Here is a 17,117-nt window from a genome sequence, read left to right on the forward strand (position 1 = left end):
TCACATTAATCTGAAATTTTTAACTGCAGACAAAAAATGTTATTTATAACAGAATAATGCTATCTTAAAAAGTAACAGAATATACTGATACAGTCAGTCATTCAGAAAAGAATAAAAGGTAAAACAAACCTTAGAGACTTACCAGGTGTGTTACCAAGATGTATGTTTTTAATTCTTTCATTTAATAATTGCTTCTCAGGTACCAAATAGATAAGCTTATTTTGATATTCCTTATAAAAAGAAAAAGTAGTGCTTGATTAAAACTGTAATGCCTACACTTTCTTTGCAAACTTCAAAACATGATTTAATCACTCTTAAAATTTAGTATAGGAATAATAAGTAGTTGTAAACTGCTCACAACTTATGAATAAACTAGAATGGAGTACACATGACTGAAAATACAATTATTTAGCCCCAGCCGGTTTTGTTCAGCAGATAGAAAGAACATCAGCCCTCAGACTGAAGGGTTGTGGGTTCGATTCCAGTCAACGTACTTTGGTTGCAGGCTTGTGTGTGAGAGGCAATCAATCGAGCAACCAATTGACATGTGTTTCCTTCTCTCTGTGTCTCCCCCTCCCTTCCACTTTCTGTGAAAATCGTTGGAGAAAATATCCTCAGGTGAGGATTAACAAATAAACAACAAAAAATACAAATGTTTAAACATAAATCCATTTATGAATGGCTGCTGAAATTAAAAGGTGTGAAGAAAGCCATTGTTAATGGGGCACAACTGGAGCCTTAAACTTTTCAGCACAATGATGGATGGCAGTGGGCCCAGGCGAAGAGGTGCCTTTGGTATCCGCTACGTGGTATGTGTAAGCAGGCCATGACACTCCAGAATAAATAAGTGTATATCAAAGAGGGACTAATAACTCTGGGATAACTAAGGAAGCAGGTTTAAATCAGATGGGAAATGTTATTGAGTCTTTGCCTATATCCACAGTGACAAACTGAAAAAAAACAGCTGATTAACTGCTAGTCCATATCGAAAGGGAAATTTGCTAAGAGGACTCTAGAGATACAGAATGCTTTCAGAGTCCCTATTCTGCAAACTATGGCAACTGAACTAGATCCTAATGCACAAGTATAGGATAGAATTACCAAGTCCCTGGGGGACATAGTCAACATTCTTCCACAATTCTGAAAAGAATAATGTTAAGTCAAAACTTCCTAAAGTAGTAGCAATAACCTTAGTTTAAGATATATAAACTTAAAACACAAAATGATAAATGTCCATTTATGTACAGATATTAAGCAGACCTTAACCAGATGTCTACCAGAGTTTTAGGTGGTCACTGAACTTCCTGATATTATACAAAAGATTGTGTATATTCACTTCCTTCTGGGAAGGTGGTCTATCAGAGACTTGAAGGGGTTCTTGATACCAAAAATCAAAACCACTCTACTAAGAAGAATTATTAATTACGGTTCATGCTTAAGGACAATTCAGCAGCAAAGGACTTACCTGAAGTTCTTGCTGGAGCTGCTTGATTTCCATAATTTCCAGGTCACATTGCTTATCCAGAACCTCCAGCTCAGTCTTCTGAGTTTGTTTTCTGAGTCGGACATCTTGAAGTCTGCCTGAGATCTGCTGATGTTTGCCATTCTAAAGGAAGAGCATACAAATATAAGATAACATAAAATACTAATAGAAAATGTTATCAGGAAAATATTCTACTTAAATTTTTAAATGTCATTTATACTCAGTCTAAGATAAATGTTTAAAACCAAGTGGAGTATGTATTTGAGTTCTATCTTTTGACTCAAGAGAACTGTTAGCAGGAAATGCACCATTTTCAGAGTGCAAGAGCCCATATATTAGGATGAGAAAGTACAAATATAACACACTAAGTTTCTTCTGAGTTCAGCACTGAGGCACTAATTTATAATATTAAAATAGAGACAAGCTTAAAGAATAACAAGGAATAAATTTTGCATGCAGCATTAGCATCACCTTCTTTGAGCTTATTTCTAACCTCATTGCTGCCATCTAATGTCCTCTAATCAGACAATGTCCAGGAGGGCCTGTCTGGCTACAATTCTCTTCCTATAACAATATTCCTCTCCCCATTCTTTCTGAGAAGCAGAAAAGAAGTAGAGAGCAGAGATTTCCAATGGAAGCTAAGAAGAGGGTTGAGGTGTTATGGGCTGAACTGTATCCACCCCAATTCATGTTATAGCCTAACCCCCAGGACCTCAGAATGTGACTGTATTTGGAAAAAGGGACTTTAACGAGCCAATTAAGGGTTAAGTGAGGTCATATGAGTGGGCTAAGACCATCTGATTGGTGTCCTTATAAGAAGAGAAAATTTGGACACAAAAGAGATACCAGAAATGCAGAAGCAGAGGAAAGACCATCTGCGGACTCAATAAGAAGGCGGTTACCTGCAAGTAGAGAGGCCTCAAAGGAAACCACACCTGCTAATACCTTCATTTTAGACCTATAGCCTCCAGAACGGTGAGAAAATAAATTTGTTGTTTAAGCCAACAAATTTGTGGTTTGTGGTATTTTGTTATGGCAGCCTTAGCAAACTAATACAGTAGGATGTGGAAAAAGATCATGAATAATCAAAATTTTCTATTTGAGAAGTACACACGAAAGGGATACATGCTGTGTTCATCCTAGAGCTTATGTTATCTTCAGCACGTGTAAGCATAGGTTCTGGATCTTTTCAGACTCTACACAATAATCTATACTACTGCTCGGTGTGTTACCCAGTTCTTGAGGAAAAAATCATCAATCTTACGGTATTCTCCCATTATATTTTAAAGGGAAAATATATAGTCAAGATGATGGTTTAGACCAGCCGTGGGCAAACTACAGCCCGCGGGCCGGATCCGGCCCGTTTGAAATGAATAAAACTAAAAAAAAGAAAAGACCATACCCTTATATGTAATGATGTTTACTTTGAATTTATATTAGTTCACACAAACACTCCATCCATTCTTTTGTTCCGGCCCTCCGGTCCAGTTTAAGAACCCATTGTGGCCCTCGAGTCAAAAAGTTTGCCCACCCCTGGTTTAGACAGATATCCAATTAGCTACATAGAGAAATTGAAGTTTTTTAGGCCTGTTTTGTAGTACTGTGGCATGATTAATAATTGTGGTATTCAATGGGGGGATAAGGACACATATGTAATACCTTAATCAATAAAGAAAAAAATAAAAAAAATTATTGTGGTATGCTTTCCTACCCATTTGAAGGCTTAATATAGTACCTTTATAACTAAAAACATTGTGATAATTTAAAAAATCTACTTCAAGTCACCCACCAAATAAATAAATTAAGATCTATTTGGCTCTACCACATGGCTACAATGCATTTTTGCAAAACCTTACTACACCATTAGATCAGACTTCTGTGATTCTAGGGTCTAGTAGAATAGTATGCCTTACCCAGACCCTTTATAGTTTTTCACTCTGCATTTCAAAGTCTTTTAATAACCTGACCCTCTGACATCTGATGTGTAAAATATAGTAAGTATAATGGCTAATATTAGCTAATAACTATAGTCTTACAGAACTAAAAGGAATTGTAATAGATCACTTATATCAGCAGTTTCTAATCATTTTTTATTTTTGGCAGTAGAATCATTTTTCCAAGCAAATCTTAGATAAAATGCCACCAAAAGTAAAACAGACAAATGTGGAGCTTCCCTACTGTGAAGGTGGGAAGAACTGGGAAGGGCGAGCACTGCCCTGGCTCCATGGCTCCCTACTCCCACCGCCTGGCTATCCCTTTGTAGGCCACCTTCCACAGACCAGTGTGAAAACAGAAAATGACTGAGCCAGCACCACTTTCTTTTACTTTATAGATGGGCAAAGTAAGGCACAGAGAAGGGAAATGTCTTGCCCGAGTACACGGTTTGCCAGCATTTAAACTGAGACCACACATAATTCTCAGCACTGAGCCAGTTACCCCTTTTTAGGAAACTATACTGTCCAGTTAAAAAGCACATAGGAAAATATAACTGTTTAATTGCATTAAAACATGATGTAGTCATGAGATGGATTTTTAAAACAATGACATTACTCAGCAGGTAACTCGAGCATCATTCAGATAAATTTCATTTAAACTTCAGCCATACCAGTGCTTCCAACTCGAGATGAAGACTTTTCTTTTTAGAGTTTAACCTCACAATTTCTTCCTGCTCTCTGTTCCTTTGATTGAGGAGCTCCTGTCTGCGAATTCTCTCCCACTCTAAACGACGTTGTCTTTCAAGTTCCTGTTTTGCTGCCTGAGAATAATGAATTAAAGATAATTTCTCCATAAACAATTTTGCATCATTCAAACACTGATGAGATGACATAAGTGAGGCAGGAATTGAGTGCCTATGGGTAACTGGGCAGACCTAATTTTATCAATGGGCCTAAATTAAAGAACTTCCACAAAAATGACTTCATCCATCAGATTTATGGATTGACTCACAGGGAAGTTACTTTTCTTTTAATAAACAAAAGGATGATTTTGTAAAAAATATGTTACTAGGAATAACTGCACCTTTTTCTGGTACCAGGGAAGAAAACAACTTTTATTCATATTATTTATAATTTACGGTGCTCCATCCCCAGCCGTTTAAAACACAGCCTGTCCTCCTAGGAACCCCACACAACACTGTTTATCCCAAGGACCTGTGCAAGCCCAGCCTCTTGATTCCTCAACTAGACCTCTGTCTCCCCACTCTCGTCTTTCTGCCTCTCCAATTCCTTGGCCTCTTAACTCTGGATCCTAAGCTTGTGTTCATTTGATGACCCGATCAAACTGACTTCTTCCCCTGGCTCACTAACCTTAGCTCCTCACTCTTCTCTGCAATCGGTTCTCCTTTGGGATGTCACCTGAAGACATGCTTTCTCTTACCACTTATTGGCCCTGAACACCCCTCACAGGCAAGATTCAGATTTGTATAAAGTATGAACGAGGATAAGCCACAATAAAACCAAACATTTTTTTAACTGAAGAAAATATAGTCACTTATTAAATGAAATTATTTTCTTAGGAAATAAAATAACCTAAAAATAACCTCTCGTCTTTCTATCTCTTTTCTCCTTTCTTCCTCCCGTTGTCTCTCCAATTCCCTCTGCTTCTCCAAGCGTTTTTCTAATTCAAGTTGTTTCTTCCATTCTTGTTCTTGCAATTCTCTCTGTTTTCGTTCCCACTCTTCCTTTTCTTTCTGGGCTTTACGCTCTGCCTCCCTCTGCTGCTGCTCCATCAGGGCTTGGCGTCGCTTCTCCAGTTCCATGTTCCCTCGCTCATAGTTGGCTTTCCGCTTGTCCTCAAAAGTAACTAAATAAGGTACATTATAAGCATCCTCACACATGAAGAGCCTGCTGAACCTGCAATTCAGTTTCAACATACACATGCCTTGTGACCATTTGGCTATTACTCTTTGGATACTTCTCCTAAGGATAATTTTAACCCAAATGTAAATAGTAAACTATTTCTGCTCTAAGAATATTTATTTTTAGAAAAAAAGATTTCTAAGTTTGAATCCACCCAAGAGAGAAGTAATTTTAACTATTTCTGCCAATAAAAATACTTTCCAACTTTTTTCTCAACATTTCTTTAAGGACAACCAAAGTTGGATGGCTATATATTTATTTTATTTGACATGTGCCATTAACTTATTAATATTTTAAAATATCTACATATGTACTTTTTCAACTAATATTTGAACTATTTTTAAAAATTCAAGATTTCATTGCAAAATTTGCTCTAATGATTTCTCCTGAAGTGGGAGAAACACTTTAAGTAGAATGCTAATACACACATTCTTGCCAAATACACACATTGTCTCTTCCTCCTACATACATACTCTCTTAATTTTGACAATCTTAATTTCATTGATGTCAAAATCCACCCCATTTATCAAATAGTTTCTTGTATGGCATATAAAATATTTAAAATATAAAAATTATGAATATTCATTTACATTTCATGGTAAAATTTAAGAGAACTCACTATAAATGTACAACTTAGACACTCAATGTTACCTGGTAATTTTTTCTGAGGTTCCTCTTCTTGTATTTTCTGATATAAAGGCAGAGTTCCATTAATGGAATCAATTTGCTTTCCTCCTCTAAGAAAAGCAAACAACAAATAAATTTAGCGTCATGCAGTCGGGGAATTTTTAGACTAGATTATATAGATTACCTATGACCAGAGCAAATTAATATTTAGAACATTATGTTAAAGATATTTAAAACACAGTATGGTCCATAGTTATAATGAACAGCGGTATATGGATTGTCAAGCCAGAGAGATCTGATCAAATCATGGCTCAGCCAATTGTTTTTTTTGGGTAAATTTATTCTCTTTAGTCATCAGTTTTCTTATCAATAACAATGAAAACACAACTACTTCTAATATCTATACCTTCTCAGTAATTCATTAAATTCCAAAATCAAACGTCAGTGTAAATGTTTAACTCTCCACTAAACTAATGGAAATCCCAAAGTAGTACTCATGTCTGCCAAGTGATCAAAACCACCCCTCTTCACCTGAGGGGTGAAGGGACTCACCTAAAAGACGGAGGGACCAGCTCAGGAGGTAAAGTCAGAGGCAAAGGCTGTCCAGCTTTGGCCATGTCAGTGAGGTGCATCGCAAGGATAAACTCTTCAGCTTTTAGTTGTCCATCCCCATCAATGTCAGCCAGACTCCTAAAGAAAATGTGAAAACTCACAAGTGAGAAATAAAGTCTCAGTTTGGAATAAAATATTTTCAAAATAATTCAATTTTTTTATTTTCAAAACAATAATAATGATAGTGCTGGCCAGAGTGGTTCAATTGGTTGGGCGTTGTTCCATGCATGGAAAGGTTGGCAATTCGATTCCCAGTCAGAGCACATGCTCGGGTCGTGGGCTTGATCCCCTATAGGGGACATGCAGCAGGAGGTGGCTGATTGATGCTCTCACATCAATATTTCTCTCTCTTCCTCTCTCTAAAAATCAATTTTAAAATCTTTTAAAAAAAGAATTATAGTAAAATAGTTACCATAACATATTTTAGTAAAATGTAGAGATACAGAAAAGTGAGTTAATTTTTACCCTTAATTTCAAAACACTAAAGAGAGAAAAAAAACTTTTAAATAGAAAGAAAACTATTCCTTCTGAAAATGTGGACTGCCTTTTTTCATGGTTAATTCACCTAGCAAATCACTTTTTTTTTTTTGTTAATCCACACCTGAGGAAATTTTTTTCCATTGCTCTTCAGAGAGAGTGAAAGAGAGAGAGAGAGAGAGAGAGAGAGAGAGAGAGACATCGATATGAGAGAGACACATTGATTAGTTGCCTCCTGCATGAGAGAGAGAGAGAGAGAGAGAGAGAGAGAGAGAGAGAGAGAGACATCGATATGAGAGAGACAAATTGATTAGTTGCCTCCTGCATGTGCCCCCACTGGGGGTGGGGAGTGAACCTGCAACCCAGATTCGTGCCCTTGACCGGAAAATGAACTGTGACCCTATGGTGTGCAGGCTGACACTCTAACCACTGGCCAGGACTCAAATCACATTTAATTCTACATTAAAAATGAGATATTTTCTAAATCTCCATAAAAGGCATATATAAAGCAAACTAGTTTTACTTATAAAATAATTAAATGCAAAGTTCTCATGAATAACATTTTGCACAATTTTATTTGCTTTCAAGGTTGTGTTAACTTTCGAGCAGCTACTTTTATGGAACATCTTTTGAGTCACAAACTTTTATAGAAACATTATCTTATAATAGAGGATGTATAGTTAAAAATCACAATTAATGGGCAAACTCACCAAATAGTAGCTAGCTGAGTTTGAGAAAGATTTGACTGAAGAAGGGCATTTCTAGCTTGAAAACCTGATTGAGTGGGAAAAACATAAAAAATAAAATAAAAGAAAGTTCTTTAGCCTCTTTAAAGTCACACAAACCTAAATAGCTGTTCCTGTAAAATAACACTGTTGCTATCCTGGGAACTTTTAACATAAAAATTTTCACCATGTGCCAGGCACTGAGCATTCAGTAGTAATCAAAACAACACATTCCCTGTCCCCAAAGAATTTAAAATCAGAATTAGTGGAGCCAAATGCTCAGAAGATAACCATACACAAGTGACTGGCATGCAGGACTGCGCCACCAGTACAGAAAGTATTTAGAGGCCAACTTCTAGTCTAGAGCCTCCTGGCACACCAATGCAACCCGAAGCACTGCTTCCTTAGCCTTTTCAGATCTCTCCCCGTTGATCATTCCTTTGTCTCTACTCTTCCTCTTCTAAATGACTTGTAAATGTTGATACTCCCCAAAGATCTGTCCTGGACATTCTTTTCTGTGTATTCACATTCATTTCTATGACTGTAAATAGGACCTAGAGGCTAGTGATTCCCAAACGTACATTCCCAACCTAAACCTTCCTATAGCTGTTTTATCTGATCGCATCAGTATTAATATATCCCATTCTATGTTCCCTAGCACTTTAAAGCTCTATTACTTTTAAACACTTATTTTGCTTGGCCTACATTGTACTTCATTGATGAGTGAAGAGAGGGGAAAGTCAGAAGGTGGGAAGTCTATTTGCCTATTACCCTCTGTTTATATCCCCTTCATTATTTTCAACTAGTAAAATTTGGATGTTTGTTCTAGCATGCACTCAATATTCTATGGGGGTCTAAGGCCAGGTTTTATGGCTACCTTTGAGCATTAAAGGATAAGCAATGCTCATGTGCCTTTAGAAAGGGCAAGTAGAGAAAGACCCATGAGGACAGGGATTTGCAGGGAACTGAGGCTAAGTCCCACACACTCCCTTCATTCACTCCCTACTCTGGAGGATGAGGTTTGATCTTCTCAAGGGTGAAGTCTTTTGCATGTACATCTGTGTGCTCAACTTTATTGTAAGAACTTTGAAGAAAACCATCCGGTTATATCCATTTTTGAATTTTTATACAACTTACATTATTTGCATATATCCAATGCCTGCCAAATTTTTTTGATGTTAAAATATTAGATGAGCTATAAAGTACAAATTCAAAGTTCTTCAATAGAAGTCCATTTAAAAAAACTTTAACTCACATTCTTAAGCATTGTATGCCACTTACCTGAGAGGTATCCACTCATGCTTTTGTCAAGACTATTAAATTTTTGCCGATATTTTAATCTTGAAGGCTGAGGAACTGCCCACTCTGTGGTCCCAATCTTGGGCGAGTTCCCTGAGAGTGAAGCAGTTGAGGAAGTTGAGCTATAACAAAATTTATTTTAAAAATATTATGTTACTAAATAAAATATATTTAGTTCAACTTTATAAGGCAGACAGTAAGAATCATATCTTCTATAATACAACAGTAATTGCTTTTGTATTTGATACTGAAAAAAATTCAAACAATTACCCTTATTCTTAGGAAAGCAAATACCATATATCAAGAACCTACAATGTACCAGGCCCCATAATGTGCTGGGCCTTTACAAATATTACTTCTAATCCTCCTGACAAACTTAAAAGGTATTACTGTCCCAGCTTTTATATGGTTCAGTGATGTTAAGAAAAAAAAGGTTATTCATTCAGTGAGTAAGCTAGGATACAAAGATTCTTCTGGGTCACTGCTTTAAAGAGCATTATTGTGAGACAACTGGGTAAAGAAAATGTGGTCAATATATACAATGGAATATTACTAGGCCATAAAAAAGAGTGAAATCTTACAATTTGTGACAACATGGATGGACCTAGATCAGTGATGGCGAACCTATGACACGCATGTCAGAGGTGACACGCGAACTCATTTTTTTGGTTGATTTTTGTTAAATGACATTTAAATATATAAAATAAATATCAAAAATATAAGTCTTTGTTTTACTATGGTTGCAAATATCAAAAAATTTATATATGTGACACGGCACCAGAGTTAAGTAAGGGTTTTTCAAAATGCTGACACGCCGAGCTCAAAAGGTTCGCCATCACTGACCTAGATGGTATTAGTCAAAGACAAATACCATATAATTTCACTTATATGTGTAATTTAAAAAACAAAATAAAGGGACAAATGAAAAAGAAAGAAACTCATACATACAGAAAACAAATCAATGGTTGCCAGGTGGGGGGCTGGGTGAAAAACGTGAAGGGATTAAGAAGTAAAATTGGCAGTTAGGAAATGGTCACGAGAATGTAAAGTACAGCATAGGGATACAGTCAATAATATTGTAATAACTATGCATGGTGTCGGGGGTGTTGGATTTTTTGGGGAGGATCACTTCATAAGCTGTATAAATGTCTGGCTACTATGCTATACCCCTGAAGCTAATATAATACTGAATGTCTGCATAATTGAAAAACTTTTTAATTTATAAAAAAAAAGGGTATTATTGTGATTTATAGAAGGGGTGAGGAATGAACATTAATGTTTTCTGAAATTAAAGAATACTCAAGCAGAAAAATTTGCTCAAGAAAGAAATTAATGTACAATGGTTATAATATTTTTAAAAACATACTTTTTTTTAAAGGAAAAATATGTAGCTCTGGGCAAAAAATTTGGCTGATTAAAAACATAGCAAAATATTTTTTGTTTACATGGAACATTTTTTCAAAGGTAAAATACCACAGGCATTTATAATTCTAAAAATAAAAACAATTATTTTATGTGAGTTATAAATAAGTAAATTTACCTTAATTGTTTACATTTGGCCATTATAAAGTAAAACCTGGATAAGTTCAGAGATTTAAAAAATAGTCATTTGTTAAATACTCCTTATTAAAACATAAAAAGTTGGAAGCTTAAGTATTCATACCTACTAGATCCTAAATCAATCAGAGACTGGGCTTTCTGTATACTAGCACCACCAAATCCTCCCATCATCATACTATAAGATGACGTATGAGGCAATGCTAAAAAGAAAAGAAAAGAAAAAGATGAAAAAGGTTCACACTAAACAATATTACAAATTATGAAAGAAATTTGCCTCTATTGGAACATGAACAGTTTCTTTCTTCATATGAACTACTGATTTATTAGACATAAAGTACTTACTTGCAGAAGAATATGGAATGGATAAAGGCTGAATGAGACTGGCAGTTCCATTTGGTAAGGATGAAGTGCTAACGGAAGGCACCAAGGGAGCAGGCATCATTAAGGGAGGAAGGGCGGTCCCTGAAGTTGCAGGGGACAAAGCTGTTGCTATAGGAGCGACTGGAGGCAATGGCTGAGGAACGGACAGATTGGGCATGCTTCCCATTCCTACAGGCAAAACAGAACATATTTTCTAGTGCTAGTAAATCAATCATAAAACAGATGCCAGGAAACAAGTTTATAGTGCAATGAGCAGACCCCCATATTCACAGGAACCCTATGGGCAAACTAGTCTTAAAAATACACAAAAGCAGCTTTACCCCAGCAGTGAGGAAGGTAAACTACTGCTTTTAATATCAATAGTCTGATCTGTGTGAACTAAGAAAATGCCTACCAAGGAGTTAAAAATTCTCTTCCAGTATCATGACCAAATTAAGCAGCCTTTTCCAATTAAATATTAGTATCCTCAAAGAGAGGCTGTATCACCTGATCCAATGTGAGGATAATACAGTGCTACTGAATTACACACACACACACACACACACACACACACACACACACAGCCAAACTGCCCCCACTCAAAGGAACAACGTGACAACTCTTATTCATTTACTAACTGAAGAATACTAAGTACATTATATAAATACAGTCACACAATGCTTTGGTATTTATCTCTAGAGTTCACTACAATAGAGAAAGAAGCTAGCTAGCATTTTAAGATCTAACATTTGGCATAGAGGCACATGTTTCAGGTACAAAGAGCTATCTAGTTGAATATTCCATTTCAATGAGTGCTTCTCAAATATAATTAATAACAAATTGGCTAATGAAAATGAATGGAAAACTGGTTATCTCTGATGAATATGTAAATTAATTAGCACAAAGTCTTCAACTTTTAGCCCTAAAATTAGTTGGCTAACCTTTAAATTAAAGAAATTTCTACTTATGTATAATTTTAAATTACGCCCCTCCCAAATTAACTATTTCAAGTGAGTTTAAAACTGTTCACATTTTTTTCTGTTACTCATACAAAATATAGAGGAAACTTATTAAGAATAGTATTTAGGATCAGCTATAGCGAGGGGGATATTATAATTTATCATCCAACCTGGAATTATGAAAGGGCACACTAACCGGAAGGAAGCCAGGACAACAGATATAAATTAAGGACTGTCCTATGAAAATTGGGATACATGGACACCCTAGCTATGACAGAAATTTTTATTTTATTTTATTATCATTTTAAAAATCAAATTTATTGAGGTGACATTGGTTAATAGGATCATATAGGCTTCAGGTATGGATTTCTATGTTACAAGAGCTGTATATTGCACTGTGTGCCCACCACCCAAAATCAAATCATCTGTATGACAGCGAATTTAATATTTCTTATCTCAGACATGAAATTAACTTGGAGTCTGGGGATTGTCATTTTATATCAACAAATCCTTTTTTGATCACCAAATATTATGCCTAGGAATTGAGTTTAACTATCAAATGCAGCTAATTAAATTAATAAATACATACCAAAACGGGCAGAAATTAATGGAGAGAACATAGGAGGTTGTTTCATAATAGGAGGGAGAACCACAGGCAACTGCTGGCCTTGTAGCTTTAGTTTGATGAGTTTCATGGCTATGGAGAACTCTTGCTGATCCATCTTCCCGTCTTTGTTCAGGTCTGATAAAGCCCTAAAAGGACAATGAGGTGGGTAGATTGTACATAGCGTTAACATTACTTTTGAGGATGATAAAATAAAAACAATGATGTAGCATTCACACATCGATCATCAATTAAGTATGTGCATATGTATCTCAAAAAGCGGAAACGTATACATCAAGAAATACTGACCAGAAATAGTATATAATAAAATACTGTTAGTCTATATAGAATCTAGAGACCTTTGAAATTAATTCCATCATGCAAATGGAAAAAAATTATTCAAGAGTATAATCCTTCTGTCCTAACTGGGTGGCTTAGTTGGGTGAAGCATCATACAGTACACCAAAAGCTGTGGATTGGATATCCGGTCAGGGCACAAACCTAGGTTGTGGGTTCATTCCCCTGTGCATATAGGAGGCAATCAATCAATGTTTCTCTCTTTCTCTCTCCCCCTTCCTTTTCTCTAAAAATCAATAAAAGCATATCTTTGGGTTAGAATTTTTTTAGAAAAGGATAATCCTTCTAAACTTACTCATTTGTTCAAATATTTATTGAATGCTTGCTATATGCCTGGTACTTGGCCAAGCTGGGAATATTGCAAGTGGAGAGAAAAATGGAGTAGAAATTGGTATTTACTTTAAGTACATTAAAAAACAAATGTTGTTATAGATATCATAAAGCATAATTTCTTTAAGGTAGAAACAGAAAAAAAGAGGAATAATTTTGGGTTTGTAGATGATGAAATAAATGAAACTACAAAATAACAGAAAGAAAATTTTGAGATTCTGTCAAATTATAAAGAAGTGTTTTTCGATGAAAATGTATACATTTTCTTTCCTTAGAAATTCTAAGGAAATTAGAAATTTGTCCTATAGAATAAAACCCCAATTGATTTTCAATCATTTACTCAATCAAATGTATTTCTAACAAGCTGAAGAAATACTCTTACTTAATAACAGATTACAAGTAAAAACAATTTTATGTTAAACTGTATTAAAAACAAAACCAAACCAGACAATTGGAAATTTAAGATAATCTACGACAAAATTATTTTACCATATTTCAGCTAAAACAGGAGCCGGCAAGCCTGATTGCAAGAAAAATGTACGTGCTTGATCACCTGAAAGCAATAAAAATAAAAATCAAGCAGCATATTAGTGGAAGGAATTATTCCAATGCCTCTGAATAGTAATAATGGGCAACAATAATGTTATTGGTTTATTATAATTTTAATTCCAATCACTAAAAAATTAAACAGAAATACATATATAAAATTATTTATATTACTTTAATAAGACTTAGATGTTCTAAAAAAAGTCACAACTAGTTATATGATTAATCAGTGATAAAAGATTACATTATTCATCTCAGTTTTTTCACAATAATTGAAGTCTTATTAGATATATTTCTATTTAATAAAATGTATAGTTTAAAACACTATTCCTTAGAAGAGTTCTAAATAGCTCTCCATGGATCTTCTCACAATTCTATATATACAGCTGTGTATGCTAACAATGGGAGATCCTAACTGCTCTCTACCTGGGTCATTTTTCAGAATTGGGTTTACAGTGAGCCATCTTGAAGGACGAGGTAATGTTTTCCTCTGGGACAAAGAATAAACTAGTTTACCACTTGCTAAAACATGGTGGGTTCCTCCACCTCAGTGTTCCTCTCCTACAACACAATCTCTGCATGTGTAGCATCCTTCTGGGATCTCTGCATGGTCTCTGTGTGACTCAGGGTACAAGGGAGGTTGACAGAAACATGCTAATGCTCATGCTAACAGCTGTGTCATTAGTAATAAAGTTTGTTGCTTTTGTTTTATATCTCACAGGTACTGGTAAGTGATATTACATAGTTCTTGTCCTTTTCTATCTGACTTGTTTCACGTAGCATGAAACTCTCGAGATCCACCCTTGCTGTTGCAAATGGCAATATTTCATCTTGGTATAAATGTTACCATTTAATACAAACTTAACAGCAATCAAAACTATTTCTAAGACATGACATGAAAAGGAGCATAAGTCACAAATAAAATATAAACACAAACCTGTTATGTAACCTCCTGCGGGCTTGAGGTTATCAAACTGCTTGTCATGCTTAGTCCGTTCTTCAGAGGTGATAGCCCACATGTTTGGCCCTCCTAAAACATAAATGGAAGACAAAGAAATTATACTGTATATCTGAGAATGCTTAAAATACACAATTCTAAAATGTAAATATGAATCACAAATGCCTATTTAATGACAGTACTTAATACCCAAGTGACACAAAGAGTAAAGCTCTATCACAAACATATATAGCACAGCCCCAAGGCTTTTCACTCATTCATCCAGGTAACATCTATTGAACTATTACTGTATACCACTCACCGGAAACAGGCAACAAGATAAATACTGGAAATAAAAAGTTGAATAAAATATTGTTCCCATCCTCAAGGAACTCTTACTCTAGAAAACAACTTCCAGTATTTTCCATGTTAAACTGTGAAGCATCCTTGGAATGGGTCAACTTGAATTCCACAACTAACAAAGTGAGAAGAACCCAAAAGCCTTGCTTGTCCAACAGAAATGATATAGTCAAGAACATAGACAGACTGGCCCAAGGGAACATAGAGATCTATGGTGAAAATTCAGGATTCTAGCCTGACCATTATGGGACATGACGCATCTCTCTTTCTAACAGAAACTGCAGGAAGACCTGGCTGGTACATCCTCCAGCTTCAGGCAGCTCAGCTAAAATGGGATTTAGAGGATTCAAAGTTAATTCTGTTTAGGTGTACGAAAATATCCTTGACCTTCTTTCACCTAACCCTTCTGGATCACAGTCAAGTTACAGCCAAATGGAACACCTAGATTTTGTGGTGGCAGAGAGTAACACCCAGGCATCTGAGGAGGAAACACCTTGGACACGGAGAGGTTTGAGGGTAGAAGCGGCATTAGTAACCTTTAACTTCCAGACTTGCCCTGGAGCCTTCTTCCCAAAGGTAAATGCTCTGGTGTGGTTCTCCTAAACTACTGGAGGCACCTTAAATTTAACTGACTGCTGAGCCTGCCACCCCACCAGACAGCTCTACCATTTGATCCTGATCCACACTCAGTCTTAGGCAGGCCCTGTGTACCTGGACCCCAGGGGTGTGGATTTCTAAGTTCCAGTCCCTCCATCCCGTGGCATCCAAACTCCTCGTGTCTCCTCCTCCTTGGTCTTGGGAAGGACTTTCTTGCTTTTCCCCCAACAGCAGTAGGAACATTAACTCTACCTAGTATCAGTACAGAATCTTAGGCCCAAGAAGGTTCCCTCCCCGCCTCAGTGACAGAGCTTTTTCTTCTACCCTTATCCCAGCAATGTGTCTCTGCCTGTGCCCTTGGGATGGACCTTCGCTAACACCTTCCCCAGTGACCACAGTAGCTTAAGACTTTGCTGAGCCCTAACTGGTCTGGCTCAGTGGATAGAGCATCGGCCTGCAGACTGAAGGGTCCCGGGTTCAATTCCGGTCAAGGGCAGTTACCTTGGTTGCGGGCACATCCCCAGTAGGGGGTGTGCAGGAGGTAGCTGATCGATGTTTCTCTCTCATCGATGTTTCTAACTCTCTATCCCTCTCCCTCTCTGTAAAAAAATCAATAAAATATATATTTTTTAAAAAGACTTTGCTGAGTAAAAGAAAAGGATGCAGAAAATTGCATGGTATTTTGTACCTGTCCCCCTACAGTTGCCTGCAATATTAGGTGGGGGTTCATTCTGGTCTCTTGCACAGTCCCCAGTCTTTTTGGTTGATGCCCACAGGAAACAGCTTGAGAGTCAGTATAAACTCCCCTTGGGTCTGTGGCCCCGTTATTCCAGACAGACATGCTAGTCTTCACTTGTTGTTTGGTATTCATTAGAATCTTAACTGATTTCTGTAACATCATTTTATACATTTTACATGCCTCCACTTTACTTAGAGCACTGATTGTATCCTTAAAGTCTGAGATTGGATTCTGTAGAAGATGTTCCAACTCCATTGGTGGAGTATGGAAATCCTTTGATTTGCCATCAGTCCCATGGTCTACTCTGAACTCCAGCCCCCTTTACTCTAGAGCTTTGCTGAAAACATTAGTCCATTTACTTACCGGATGCAAATCTCCTATGCCTTTACACTTTGTATCATTTAATGGAATTGTACCTATGCCTGTATTGAATCCAATCTAATCAGCTACATAATTTCTTGAAACTCTTCAAAGTTTCTGATACACTGCCTTTCCTATGTCCTAAAGCTACCTCAGATTAAAAACAAAATGTCTTTGATAATTTAAATGGGATCCAGGAAAAAAGAAAATATGAATTTAAACCACTAATTTGAAACAAGACTTAGTGTTGTTATGAGTGAACACAACAACAGGAACAATGATGCAGCTACAGGAAAAAATGTGGTCAAGAAAATGAAGGGTCTAGAAA

The 17,117-nt window shown here is 36.4% G+C and overlaps 1 protein-coding gene across 6 annotated transcripts in view; it reads right to left on the reverse strand.

Annotated features, from left to right (window-relative positions):
• ITSN2 (intersectin 2) overlaps positions 1-17,117 on the reverse strand; it is a 99,576-nt gene that overhangs the window by 59,367 nt on the left and 23,092 nt on the right. For all 6 annotated transcript variants that reach the window (XM_070428772.1, XM_070428773.1, XM_070428774.1 and 3 more), the window contains 13 exons: positions 14,734-14,826; positions 13,740-13,803; positions 12,549-12,712; positions 10,983-11,189; positions 10,744-10,840; positions 9,063-9,202; positions 7,767-7,830; positions 6,520-6,657; positions 5,992-6,077; positions 5,022-5,284; positions 4,089-4,238; positions 1,466-1,606; positions 143-230 (listed from right to left, as the gene is read on the reverse strand). In XM_070428772.1, coding sequence (XP_070284873.1) covers positions 143-230; positions 1,466-1,606; positions 4,089-4,238; positions 5,022-5,284; positions 5,992-6,077; positions 6,520-6,657; positions 7,767-7,830; positions 9,063-9,202; positions 10,744-10,840; positions 10,983-11,189; positions 12,549-12,712; positions 13,740-13,803; positions 14,734-14,826 — 1,695 coding nt within the window. The remainder of the gene's footprint in view (positions 1-142; positions 231-1,465; positions 1,607-4,088; positions 4,239-5,021; positions 5,285-5,991; positions 6,078-6,519; positions 6,658-7,766; positions 7,831-9,062; positions 9,203-10,743; positions 10,841-10,982; positions 11,190-12,548; positions 12,713-13,739; positions 13,804-14,733; positions 14,827-17,117) is intronic.

Source organism: Myotis yumanensis, unplaced genomic scaffold (genome assembly GCF_028538775.1).
Source record: "Myotis yumanensis isolate MYYU_CA2020_CCGP unplaced genomic scaffold, mMyoYum1.0.hap1 SCAF_11, whole genome shotgun sequence".
Taxonomy (NCBI): domain Eukaryota; kingdom Metazoa; phylum Chordata; class Mammalia; order Chiroptera; family Vespertilionidae; genus Myotis; species Myotis yumanensis.